The sequence below is a fragment of the Simochromis diagramma genome, unplaced genomic scaffold (genome assembly GCF_900408965.1).
Source record: "Simochromis diagramma unplaced genomic scaffold, fSimDia1.1 OVJJ01000079.1, whole genome shotgun sequence".
Classification (NCBI taxonomy): Eukaryota; Metazoa; Chordata; class Actinopteri; order Cichliformes; family Cichlidae; genus Simochromis; species Simochromis diagramma.
The window spans coordinates 4,171,345-4,183,764 of NW_024387075.1; the positions used below are offsets into that span (position 1 = coordinate 4,171,345).

At 39.4% G+C, this 12,420-nt stretch overlaps 2 protein-coding genes across 5 annotated transcripts in view; one reads left to right on the top strand and one right to left on the bottom strand.

The window, feature by feature from the left end:
• trip4 (thyroid hormone receptor interactor 4) overlaps window positions 1-2,872 on the bottom strand; it is an 81,903-nt gene extending 79,031 nt beyond the window's left edge. For 3 of the 4 annotated variants that reach the window (XR_005697829.1, XM_040045499.1, XM_040045497.1), the window contains exons 1-6: window positions 2,665-2,871; window positions 1,639-1,820; window positions 1,397-1,527; window positions 399-617; window positions 231-309; window positions 31-136 (exon numbers count right to left, since the gene is read on the bottom strand). Coding sequence is in view for 3 of the 4 variants with exons in the window: in XM_040045499.1 (XP_039901433.1) it covers window positions 31-136; window positions 231-309; window positions 399-617; window positions 1,397-1,527; window positions 1,639-1,820; window positions 2,665-2,744 (797 nt within the window). In the remaining variant the exon portion in view is untranslated. Of the gene's footprint in view, window positions 1-30; window positions 137-230; window positions 310-398; window positions 618-1,396; window positions 1,528-1,638; window positions 1,821-2,664 lie in introns of all 4 variants that reach the window. The other variant, XM_040045498.1, reaches the window with a different exon arrangement.
• A 5,492-nt stretch (window positions 2,873-8,364) lies between these two features.
• LOC120742340 (E3 SUMO-protein ligase ZBED1-like) lies at window positions 8,365-11,561 on the top strand. Its single transcript, XM_040045616.1, has 2 exons — window positions 8,365-9,839; window positions 10,468-11,561. The coding sequence occupies exons 1-2, from the start codon at window positions 9,554-9,556 to the stop codon at window positions 11,481-11,483; spliced, it is 1,302 nt and encodes a 433-aa protein (XP_039901550.1). The 5' UTR covers window positions 8,365-9,553; the 3' UTR covers window positions 11,484-11,561.
• The last annotated feature ends 859 nt before the right edge of the window (window positions 11,562-12,420 follow it).

Sequence of the window (12,420 nt, forward strand, 5' to 3'; positions counted from 1 at the left end):
CTCTTTTCTTAACTGTGTGTTTTATGATACCTATTTCTGTCATATTCCAGCAGTTTGTCTTTGTGCTGAATTGCTTTCTCCAGCCCAGCCTTCATCGTGGCCTCTTGGTGTGAGAGATATTCTCTTTCTCCGAAGTCTGTCACCAAAATAAAAACAAACTCACAGTATCAAACCAGTTGATCTTTTCAAAGAGTTTCTTTTCATAAGTCCTGACTACTTAAGACCCTCACCGCCCATGAGCTTCTTTCTTAGTTTCTGGCTTTTGTTGGAGTCTCGTTGGAGGATCTCCTGTTCTTCTTTTGTGCAGACCTTAATCAGAAAACACTTTTAGCACAAGAAGAATGACAAAAAAAGCCCCAAAACAACAACACAATCTAAGGACTTAAAGTGATATGTACCAGGCTGCCACAGAAGAAACAGGGTCCTGAGCCCTCTTGCTCACACACAATACGGCCACAGGTGATGCAGTTGTTAATAAGCTTGTGCTTTTGGGCAAGGCATTCACAAGCATGCCGACCTGGGAGTAACACAGCCAGCCTGTCCTGACCCTCTTTAGCGTAGAGATTGACAAACTTTGTTTTCTTCTTTGATGATGATGTATTACTATTTTCCTGGGCCTGAAGAACAATTGAATGAAGAGAAGTAGAAAGGAAGACGTCTGTTTAACAAATGAACACAACAATAAAAATGGCACAGGACATGTACAAATAAACATGATATTGATATCAGTTACAAGTTTGGATCCTGCTTTTTTTTTTTTTTTTTAAGGATTCTTTATTATTTTTATTCTTTTTTATATCAGAACGCAGAAATATCACCTGAATATATGAAGAGAAAACAAAGTTTACTTTAAATTATTCAAAGCAGGACTTGGGATGCTATAAGCGAGATTCTATCAACAGGCCATAAAAAGATAAAAATGATTAAACATTAAAAAGCATGTCTGTGACTCAGCCCTTCATGACTGAATAGCAAAAGCAAAATCCACTACTTTAAACAACAAGAAACAGAGTTACAAGTAATTTTAGAAGTCTGCTCATTACTGAACTGGATATTACACCAGTGGAAATCCGTCCGTTGCTTTGATGAATGCAGTTTTATGTCTTTGTTAGATGTGGATATTGTGAAAGGCTGTGAATGCACTGAATTGACACACCATCCCATCTGACTACCATATTAAGTTACTTCACAGGTTTGATGTCCATATTGTTCTACAATGTAAAAAATATTTTTAAAAAAAGAAAAATAAAATAAAAGAAAGAAGAAAATCACACACTGATGAGTAGGCATGTCCAAACGTCTGACTGGTATTTTATAAGTTCTGTCAATTTGGTAACAAATTATCTCCATAAAGCAGGTGAGAAGACAACAAAAGTGTGGCATTATTTGTACTCACCCTCATCAGATCAATGGGGGTTTTTACAGCTTCTGGCACAGGTTCTGCTTGGCTCACGGTCATCACCTCCTGTTTGTTGCGTCCTTTTCGTTTAGATTTCTTCTGGGTATCTCGGGTCATATCTTGTGCATCTAAAATATTTTAAAAAAATTACCTTCATCAATGTTGTTTCAGAGCAACTGAGGCGTTTTTTTACTGTAGTTCCTTTTATGTAGTCTATCTGAATGAAATTTGTTTCTTACCTGGTGATGAAACAGATTCTTTGAGAATGAAAAGACCTGTGGTATCTGCTGCCTGTCTTTGAGTCTTCTTCCATCTGCTGAGGAGCTCGTTAATGAACTGCCCCTTTTTCCCATCTGTACCCTGCAGGAGGTCTCCCACATATTCCTCAATCTCTTCAGCCTTCTCGATTGATAGAATATATCTTGGAAATACAACGGCACAACTTCATTTATTAACGTTTCTATACAAATTCATTGCCTAACATTTTAAAAGACCGGAAATAGCGACGAACTGTCATTTAATTATCAATTAATTTTAAAATATGTGTCTTTCAGTAATTTTAGAAGTATGCTAATATATCAGGAGCTTAGGTATAATAAAAAGCATTTGTACGAATGTGTGTGTGGTTGGGTGAACGAAACTTGTAGTAATATATACTGTAGCTATATAAATACCAGTCCATTTACCATATTAGTCCACGAAAAGCTTTTCATATATAATTGGTTAAAGTTGCTTATTTTAGGGTAGACGTTTATGCAGTTCTTCATCTCTGTCTTTATGATAAACTATCAGCTTTCAGGCTGTTGATCTGATGGGTGGACTCTAATTTTGCTTGGTTTAGTGTCCATATCATTTGCTTATTACCTGCCAAATGAAAAACGTTATGATTTCTCAACAGAAAACTATGTTCACTGTTTCGCTTACATACACTAAACCATGTAAACCATGTGTGTAGATTTTTAATAGTTAAAACAAATAAAAATACATAAAGACACAAAGTCCCACTCGACACTTGTCATGTAGAAAAAGGTTTAATCTGACTTTTTAGCCAAAACAGCTTGTTCACGGTGAGCCACTAAATAGTCAATACACTGGCATACAGCTGTAGTGTCACAATTAATTAGCTGTATCAAAAACGACAACGACACGTCATATACATACGTAAGTACACCATAGCGCAGCCTAGCTTACTAGTTAGCTGATCTGCAGATGCTACAATTAGCCAGACGGCAGACAGTAATAACAGGCAGGTAAAATTTTCTTACTGGACGATTTCTTCACCCGCCTCCAATCCAAACTTGTGATGTAACTGTTCCACACACCACTGCAACAACTGCTCCGACATTTTTACCAGATGACAGGCTCCACACCTTCAAGTTTAAATCAAAGAGACCGGCGTGTCAAGCACAAACTTATAGCATAAACGTGTTTCCAGTCGGCGAAAAAAACAAATGCGCACATAACATTGGCGTTTACCGGGAGTACGTGGCAGAATCCCGTCCTGAAACAACTCATGCTGTGGTGTAAAGGTTCCACCTGACCAAACAGCAAAGTAAAATAAAGAAAGAGGGGGAAAAAACACTTGTGTAAAATCATCTGTCTTTAATTGTAACTTTCTTTAATTAAACGCGGGTGTTAGTGAAAATAAAGACTCCTTTATCAGTGAAATACGGATTGGTTGCACTTTTGAGTTCAATCACTAGATGGCAGGTTTGCAGTAACTTTAAATACACAAGCTTTAGCTGTTGCTTAAATCGACAGGTTCCACCGAATAGTCCCACAATAGGCTTATACCTGGCATAGGTTATTATCGTACATGAGCCAATCAAGGTTATGCCTGAAGTGACTGTATTATTAGTAAAACAAGTATATAACAAGACTATAAAGTATAGTCATCACCAGTCTGGTTTCAATGACTCCAAATAAAACAGAGATGTAATTAAGATTTTTATTCACTGTTATTACAGTTTATCAGTATTATCATTATTTGGTATTATAACTCAAATTTTTATAATTTTATTATTTATTACTGATTACTACTGAACACTTTTTTTGGCTGTAGGAAGACAGTAAGTCCTCCACTTGTGAGGTTTTATTTGTCATGGCCCTGAGTCAGTGATCCAGAGTTTATGTTTTGGATTGCTTTGCATCTGAAATAATTTTTGTTTTGTTTTTTTGCACTTTTGTGTTCTTATTTGATCATTTAGTTTCTGGTTAGGTTGTAGTTTTTCGGTTCTTCGTTATTATTTCGTCTAAAGTGTGTTTCGGTTTGCCTTCAGTTCTTTGTGATTATAGTTCTCCCTCCCTCACTGCCTAGTCTTCTCTTGTGTTTAGTAAATCTTGTATCTGTGTTTTTGTCTCCCAAGTCACTGTGCCAAGCTCACATGAGTGTCCTTGCAAAGAAAGGTGGCTATATTGGTCGCTGATTTGTTTTTGTTTTGTTTTTGAATGTCAGAAATGTATATTTGTGAATATGGAGATGTTATATTAGTTTCACTGGTAAAAATAAATAATTGAAATGGGTATATATTTGTTTTTTGTTAAGTTGCCTAATAATTATGCACAGTAATAGTCACCTGCACACACAGATATCCCCCTAAAATAGCTAAAACTAAAAACAACTAAAAACTACTTCCAAAAACATTCAGCTTTGATATTAATGAGTTTTTTGGGTTCATTGAGAACATGGTTGTTGTTCAATAATAAAATTATTCCTCAAAAATACAACTTGCCTAATAATTCTGCACTCCCTGTATTCTGTTGGCTTGATGGACCGTACACTCCCTGATGGTCTGCAGCATTCCCACGTCTAACGGGCAAAGGAAGCTTTGGAGCACACTTGTAATCTTACGCTGTCAGAAGATAAACAAATAGAGAATGGTAAATTTACATGGACCTCACTCTAAATGGGTTTATATAAATATTATATGTAATATGGCAGTGACAAACCTTAGCAGACTCTGTGGGTCCAGCTTGTGCAGTGAAGCACGAGCGATTTGCTACTGCACTGGGCATTCCAATGTCCAATGTTTTTTCTTGAGAACTAAGACCTGACAATTTTTTGTCTGATACCTGACAACTTTTTTCCTGATAGCTGAGACCTGACAATTTTTTTGTCTGATACCTGACAACTTTTTTCTTGAGAACTGAGAACTGACAATTTTTTTGTCTGATACCTGACAACTTTTTTCTTGAGAACTGAGACCTGACAATTTTTTGTCTGATACCTGACAACTTTTTTCTTGAGAATAACTAATAAGTAATAATAACTAATTTATCTTATCTTAAACTAATAAACTCGAAGAAATTCAGAGAGCATTTGAAGAATATTACGCTGAGCTATACACACAACCGGATAAAGCAGATGAGCATAAGATTCAGAATTTCTTATCCAGACTAGATCTACCATTTATCCGGTTGTTCAGCGATGACGCGACGAATCCTACTTCCGGGTCTAAAGTAGTCTGCGTTTAATATGGCTTTTGTGTTGTTAACATGTTTAATGTTATGTATTTTCTTCTATTTGATCTCAAAAAGCTCCTAAAACAGTCAGTGATCCCTGTTGACCTCCCTCTGGTTTTATTACCACTAATCATTTATTTAAGCTCAGTTTTTAAAACCTTAGGATGTAACTACAGCCCAGCCCGTGCAGCAGTATATGAATGACTAACCTCGTATTGTGGATGGATTATCTCAGTTGTTCTCCTGGCTGAAGTTTGGTCCTTTTACAGCATCCTGCCATTCGATTACATTTGTTCCTGACCACCGAGAACACTCACGTTAACTTTTATCAAGTGGAAAAAAAAGTTAGCTTGTTTATATTATGCTAACATAGCTGTGTCGCTAGCGGTCACGTAGCACATCATTATATACCAGCTAGCCCAACTTCAGTAACCCTACAAACGTCACTGCTGTTTAGTTTTCTGTCTTCATTTATGCTGGAAGTGATAGCAGAGCTGTACGTTTGAATTTTTTCCAAAACCCTGCAGTCAGGACATGCTATATTGTATTTAGATAGAAGCTAGCGAGCTAACTCCCTGCTAACTTCTAACTCCGTTAAATGTCATAAATTCCGTTTTCATGGATGCCTGGATGTTAAACTCAATTGTTACACCTGGTAGAGCAGAACGCTGATCATTTTATTAAAGATGAAAGACTTTAGACAGTTTTTCAACTCTCAGTAATGCCATAGTGATCGTTTGATATATGGACCTGCAGCGGAGTTTAGACCCAGACACGGCTAGTGACATCAGACTGAACAACCGGATAGGTAAGCAGCAGAATGAAAAACTCGTCAGAGAAATATCAGCAGAAGAGATTAACATTGGGATCTCAAAACTCAAGACTTTTAAAGCCCCAGGATTTGATGGATTTCCACCAGAGTGGTATAGGCAGATGAGGGAACCCTTAATCCCGCTACTAAAGGCCTCTTTTAATTACACTCTGAGTGGGAGGGGGGCGCTCCCACCATCGTGGCGGGAGGCGTATATCTCTGTCATACCAAAAGCAGGGAAGGATAAAACTGACCCCAGAAGTTATAGACCTATTAGCGTGTTAAATATAGACTATAAACTATTTGCCGCAATTTTGGCTAGGAGGTTGAGTACATTGATGCCCACGCTGATAGAGGAGGATCAAACAGGCTTCATTGCTAACAGACAAACACACGATAATATCAGAAGGGCCATTCATATTATTGACCAGATACTTAAAGGGAAAACTGGAACAGTTCTCATTGGGCTTGATGCGGAAAAGGCATACGATACGGTCGGGTGGGAATTTCTGTTTCATGTGTTGAAGAGATTTGGGCTATGTGACAGGTTTATTCAATGTATAAGAATGATTTATATGTCTCCAACAGCGAGGATCAAAGTTAATGGAAGCCTCTCACATCGGATAACACTACAACGTGGCTGTAGGCAGGGCTGCCCGTTGAGCCCACTGCTCTTTAACCTTTTCATTGAACCGTTGGCTCAATGCATCAGGGAAGAGACTCGATTGGCGGGGGTTACAACGGGGAATGTGGAAAATAAAATTTGCTTGTATGCAGACGACGTGCTGGTAGCGCTAGGAAACCCGGAAGAGGGAATTCCTCTGCTTATGGAAATACTGGAAGAATATGGCAGACTGTCTGGTTATAGACTAAACATTCAAAAAACTCAAATCTTGACGTTCTTTTTTAACCCCTCAAGACAATTGGTAGCAAGATATAGATTCAGATGGCATCAATCTCAAATGGAGTATTTGGGGATCCTGCTGACAAAAGACCTTGCATTGTTATATGAAGTTAATTATAATCGGGTGAACAAGAAGATATATGAAGATCTGGAGAGGTGGGGTCTGCTCCTCCTCGATCTGGGCAGCAGAGTTAGAGCACTAAAGATAAATATCCTCCCAAAGCTGCTATATTTGTTTGCAGCGCTTCCAGTGGAGGTTCCAGCAAAACAATTTAGGGAGTGGGATATGTATTGCTCAAGATTCATATGGGGAAATAAAAGGCCAAGAGTGAAATATGCAACAATGCAGCAGCCTGGTGAGCGGGGGGGCATGGCTCTACCGTGCTTTGAGGATTACTATCTGGCAGCCCAGATCAGACCTCTAGTGTGCTGGTGTAACTCTAAGTTTGAGGCAAAATGGAAGGACATTGAGCTTTCTTTGATGGATTTCCCAACACAGTCTGTTGTGGGGTCTCTTGAGAGTTTACCACAGGCATATCAGATGCAAAATTTATGTGTAAGTTTTTCCCTGAAAAAATGGGCAGATGTGATTAAAATTTTTGGTCTTAATAGGGAAATAGGGTTGCTGGGATGGCCAGCGTATCTCCCACGCTTCCTTCCAGCATTGTTAGACCATAAATTCAGGGAGTGGTCCAGGCATGGAATCATTGCGATCTGTAAGATAGTGAAGCATGGGGAGCTGATAAATTATTGAGGACGTGTCAGATTTACGAGATCGGCAGGGAAGATTTTTATCGTTACCTACAGGTTCGGAGCTTCTTCCAGAAGGAAATTAGAATGCTTGACGCAGATGCTAGTGGGGTGATCCAAATATTTATGGATGCTTATGGTGAGAACATTATAAGTGGTACTATAGGCAAAATGTACAGAAGTTTTACAGCTATGAAAAAGACCTCAACAAGATATGTCAGTCATCGATGGGAAAAAGAAGCAGGTATAACTATCTCAGAGGAAGATTGGTTGCGGATGTGGAAGAATGTGTTATCTACCACAAATTCTTTAACATGGCGAGATTTTGGATGGAAGAATTTAATTTGATTCTTCATCACACCAAAGCGGAAATCCAAAATAAGTGGTTCAGGCGCTTCATGCTGGAGGTGTTAGGATGCCTGGGTCGTTGACCCAGGGTTTTTGAGTTTATTATTATTTATAATTTCTAGTCTTTGGTTTCTTTGTTAGAGTTCTGTCTTTTGGTTTATGTCTCTGTCTTCTCTAGTTGCTCTGTCTCCCCTGTCAGCTGTATCCCCTTGTCTAGTTCGCGTCTCTGTGTATCCTTAGTTGCTATATCCCCGTGTCCAGTCAGTGTCTGTGTCTGCCCTGGTCCCACGTCTCTGTTCCCTCTGTAGTGCCTGCATGTGAGTCTGTGTCATTTGTTCAGTCTGTGTTTTGTGTTTCCTGTTTTACTTTGAAGGTCTCTGTCTTATCTCAGTGTGTTCAGTTTACGCTTCCTTGTCTCGTCAGTTCTGATTTGCCCCAGCTGTGTTTCCCTCCTGTTACCCATTCCCTGATTGCTCCCTCTGTGTGTTTAAGCCCTGTGTTTCTTTGTGTCTGTGTCGCGATCTACCGTTTACCTAGCTGTGTGTTCTGTCAGTCCTCCGGTTTAAGTTTATTTTGATTTTTTCCAGTTATGTTATACTTTGAGTTTTACATTAAAGCTGTTTTGAGTTCACGACTGTCTTCGGAGTCTGCATTTTGGGTCCTATTTCTGTCTGCACACAGCCACTCATAACAGGAGGGAGTGCGGGGAGGTCGCTGCAGGTTGCTTCCATGCCTTCTGGTCATGCCCTAAACTGAAGACCTTTTGGGAGGAGATTAAACAAATGGTGATGGATGTGCTGGAAGTAACACTGGACTTCTCCTTTAGTACCATGTACCTTGGGAATATCCCCGAGGATGTAAATAACAGAGACTCATACTTACTGAAAATAATTATGGTTGCATGCAAAAAGGCAATTACTAAGTGTTGGTTACAGACTAGCCCCCCCACACAGAAGCTGGTCATAGACATTATTAACACAATTCATCATTTGGAACTAGAGCTGGGCGATATAACGATATGTATTGCGATATAACTTCTTCTCGATAGGAAAATACAACTATCGCGATAGACCTCATCTCTCTCTCTTCCTCTTTTAAAAAAACAAACAAACAAAAAAAAAAAAACAGCCAATCCAAATTAAGTAGCGCAGAGCCGAACCACGTCACGTGACTTGTTACGTACAGCACAAGTGCCAAGCCGCACGTGCGTATTTGTTTGCGAAGCAGCTAACCGCCGTGTCGACCGGGTAATGGAGAAAATGAGTGTACCAAGTAGAGAAAAATCAACCGAGAGCTTGGGTGACCACGTTACCGAAGAGAACACAGATGATGGTTTGAATGCCGAAGAGATTGTCGAAAAGAAGGGCCAGAAAAGTTCCGTAGTGTGGAGATATTTCGGCTATTTGAAGTCTGACAAAAAACAGAGTAGCACGCACTGTAAGTTGTGCCGAAAGCATGTTCCCACCAAGTCTGGAAATACAACAAACCTTTTTCATCACCTGAAGCAGTGCCACCCACTAGAGCACGCTCAATCTCTGACTGAAAGTGCTAATTTGTCATCGAAAACAACCAGGGGAATCCCTGCGAAGCAGCAACAGTCAATTGAGTCGGCTTTCTCCAGCGTCTTACCATATGACAAAAAAGCTAAGAGACATAGCGACATAACGAATGCCATAGCCTACTGTCTTGCTAAAGACATGCTACCAATAAACACGGTCAAAAATGAAGGATTCAAGCAGCTAATTAAGGTACTGGATCCTCGTTACCAACTCCCTGGACGTAAACATTTCTCTCAGCGCTTCCAAAGCTATATAGAGAGTGCCGTGAGGCTGTTGAGAAGGAGCTACAAACTGTATCGTTCTTCGCTACTACATCCGACATGTGGTCAAGTCGCACGTCAGAACCTTACCTTAGCCTTACTGCCCACTATATCGACCAAGACTGGAATCTGAAAAGCAAATGTCTTCAAACTGCCTACCTTCCCGACAACCACACGGGTGAAGTAATTGCATTAGGACTGTCAGAAGCGCTTGCATCCTGGGGACTGAGTGAAGACAAACAAGTCTGCATCACAACCGATAGTGGGACAAATATAGTGAAGGCCACATCCCTGAATGACTGGACCCGGCTGCAGTGCTTCGGACATCGACTTCACTCAGCTATCGGTAAGTTGGGAAGCAGAATAAAATTAAAAATGCCTCTTTTAATTGTGTTTTTGAGCCCATGTAAATATATTAAAAGCTAGAGATCTAAATCACTTCCATGGTTATTGTTAAAAAATAAACATCAGAAAGAATATTCTTCATGTCAGCCTATTTATTTGAGGTAATAGTTGCTGTTGGCATGCATAATAGGCAAATATTCAGTCACTCTTCAGTGTAAATCAAGTTGACAAAATGTGCCAAATAAAATTTAGAATTTTGGGGTTCTATCAGGATCCCAATTGGCTAATACAGAACCTCAGCTCTTTTTTCCTATAAAGAACATTAAATTCTGATTCCACCAAATGGGGCAATTCAAGACAAAAAGAACAAGTGATGAAAACGTCAAATATAACAATGATGTTGATAACACCAGCCTCTGTCACCTTTTTAAATATAAGAAAAAAAAAAAAATTGGTCAGTCTGTCAGCAAAATTTAAAAAAGTAAAAGTACAATAAAAAAAAGTACAATCATACCAAGTAAGTGGGTTTTCAGGGCAGTGAATTTTATTTGTGACTGAAAAAAAAAATCAAAAATCTTAAATTAATTTCTGAGGTTAATATGTGCTATTATTTACCTTTTTATCCACAGAAAAAGCCGGCAAAGACAAGAGGGTGGAGCGAGCTGTGGCCATGTGTAAGAGAGTGGTGGCCGTCTTCAGTTTCTCTTGGAAGAAGAAAAGGGAATTGGCTGCTGCTCAGGAGGAGCTTCACCTACCCCAGCACAAGTTAGTGACAGAGTCGCCCACCAGGTGGGGCTCACGCCAAAAAATGGTTGGGAGGGTTCTGGAGCAACATAAAGCTATCTCTCAGGTCCTCAGTGCAGATAAGAAGACCAGGCACTTGGTTCCCTCCTGGCAAGATCTAGATGTTCTGGAGTCTGTACATGTGGCCCTGAACCCACTACTGGAATTCACAGATTCACTTTCTGGAGAGTGTTACGTGAGTGTGTCCTACCTCAAGCCGATGCTTCACCTTTTCAGAACACAGATTCTGAAACCATCTGAGGATGAAACACAACTTACAAAAGACCTTAAGATGACAGTCATGACATACCTTGATGAAAAGTACAATGACCAGATTACAAATGAACTGCTTGATGTTGCAACCCTGGTAGATCCGCGCTTCAAAGTACAATACATTAATGCAGAACACGTTGATGCCATCAAAATGAGAGCAGTGTCTGAGATGTTGGGGCAAATTGAGCACCCGTCCACTTCAGCTGGAACGGAGGAAACAGAAGATGGTGGAGCTGCTGCAGTACTACCAACCCAGAAGAAACAGAGAAAGTCACTGGGCAGTTTCTTTAAGAAATCCCACCCCACCAGCACAGGGCTCACTGAGAAAGAGACAGTTGAAAAGGAGCTTGAAAAGTACTTGCTGGCACCTGATGCAGACAGTGAAATGGACCCACTTGAGTGGTGGAAAATCAACGACAGAAGCTTCCCAAGAGTTAGCTGCCTGGCAAAGCGCTACCTGTGCATCCCCGCAACCAGCAGCCCCTCTGAGAGGGTATTTAGTACAGGGGTTAATATTGTGACTTGCCACAGGGCCGCTTTAAAGCCTGAAGCAGTGGATAGACTTGTCTTCCTGTCCCACAACCTGTAGGCTTTTGTCAGACTAAAGTTTTATTTATATATAATGTTCTGTTAGCATCTTTATTTTAAAACTGTTTGAAAAGCTAAGCTATACAACAAGGAGAGTGAGAATTTCCTTTTAGTTCTCAGTTTATTTGATATTGACAAAAGTTAGTTAGTCAATTTTGTCTGTTCTTCTGTAAAACAAACTAAGATTTATTTTTAGAATTAATATTTTGTTTCTAAGTGGAATTGACAATTTAGTAGTCTGTTTTGTTTGTTCTATTTTCAAACTTAAACGCTTTAGCGGCTGCCTTTTGTGTAGTTTGCAATATTTGCCTCTATTTATCTGAAACTGAAGTCTCATTTTCCTTAAGTACATCTGCCCTGTTTAACTTATTATGGGAAATAAATATTTAAATCAAAACAAGCTGCTGATTATTTCACATTTTACTTGTGAGCAACGGCACATTTAAATCTTACAAATTTAGTTATTTGGCTTATATCGTGATATATATCGTTATCGCCTGAAATGAAAAAAAAACATATCGTGATATGAAAAAATCTTATATCGCCCAGCTCTATATGGAACTGATTACCCTTCTCACTGCGGCTACAGAAGGAGAAAGGAGAGAGACTTTGGGAACGATGGGATCGTTATACGTCAAGAGACTAGAAACTGATACCTCTGTGATGCAGAGGGACAGCTGCGAATTTGTTTGAATGGAACATGCACCTGTGTAATATGTAATATGTGTACGTAAAACAAGGCGTTGTGTATTTTGGAATATGTGATCATTTGTGAATGTGTTGGTTTCCCTTGCCCTCTTTAGTTCTGTATGTAAAATAAGATGAAAATCAATAAAGAGAAAGTGTTAAAAAAGAATTAAAAGTGTAGTTTTGGTTTTTTTTTTTTTGAAAAACTCTGCCCATGCAAGCAACACGCTTTTAAATGTGGAGGCACTGTT

Coding starts and splice junctions, on each gene's coding strand:
- LOC120742340 (XM_040045616.1), top strand. CDS start 9,554: ATGTGGTCAAGTCGCACGTCAGAACCTTACCTTAGCCTTACTGCCCAC. Junction 9,840..10,467: donor TCGACTTCACTCAGCTATCG/GTAAGTTGGGAA, acceptor TTTTATCCACAG/AAAAAGCCGGCAAAGACAAG.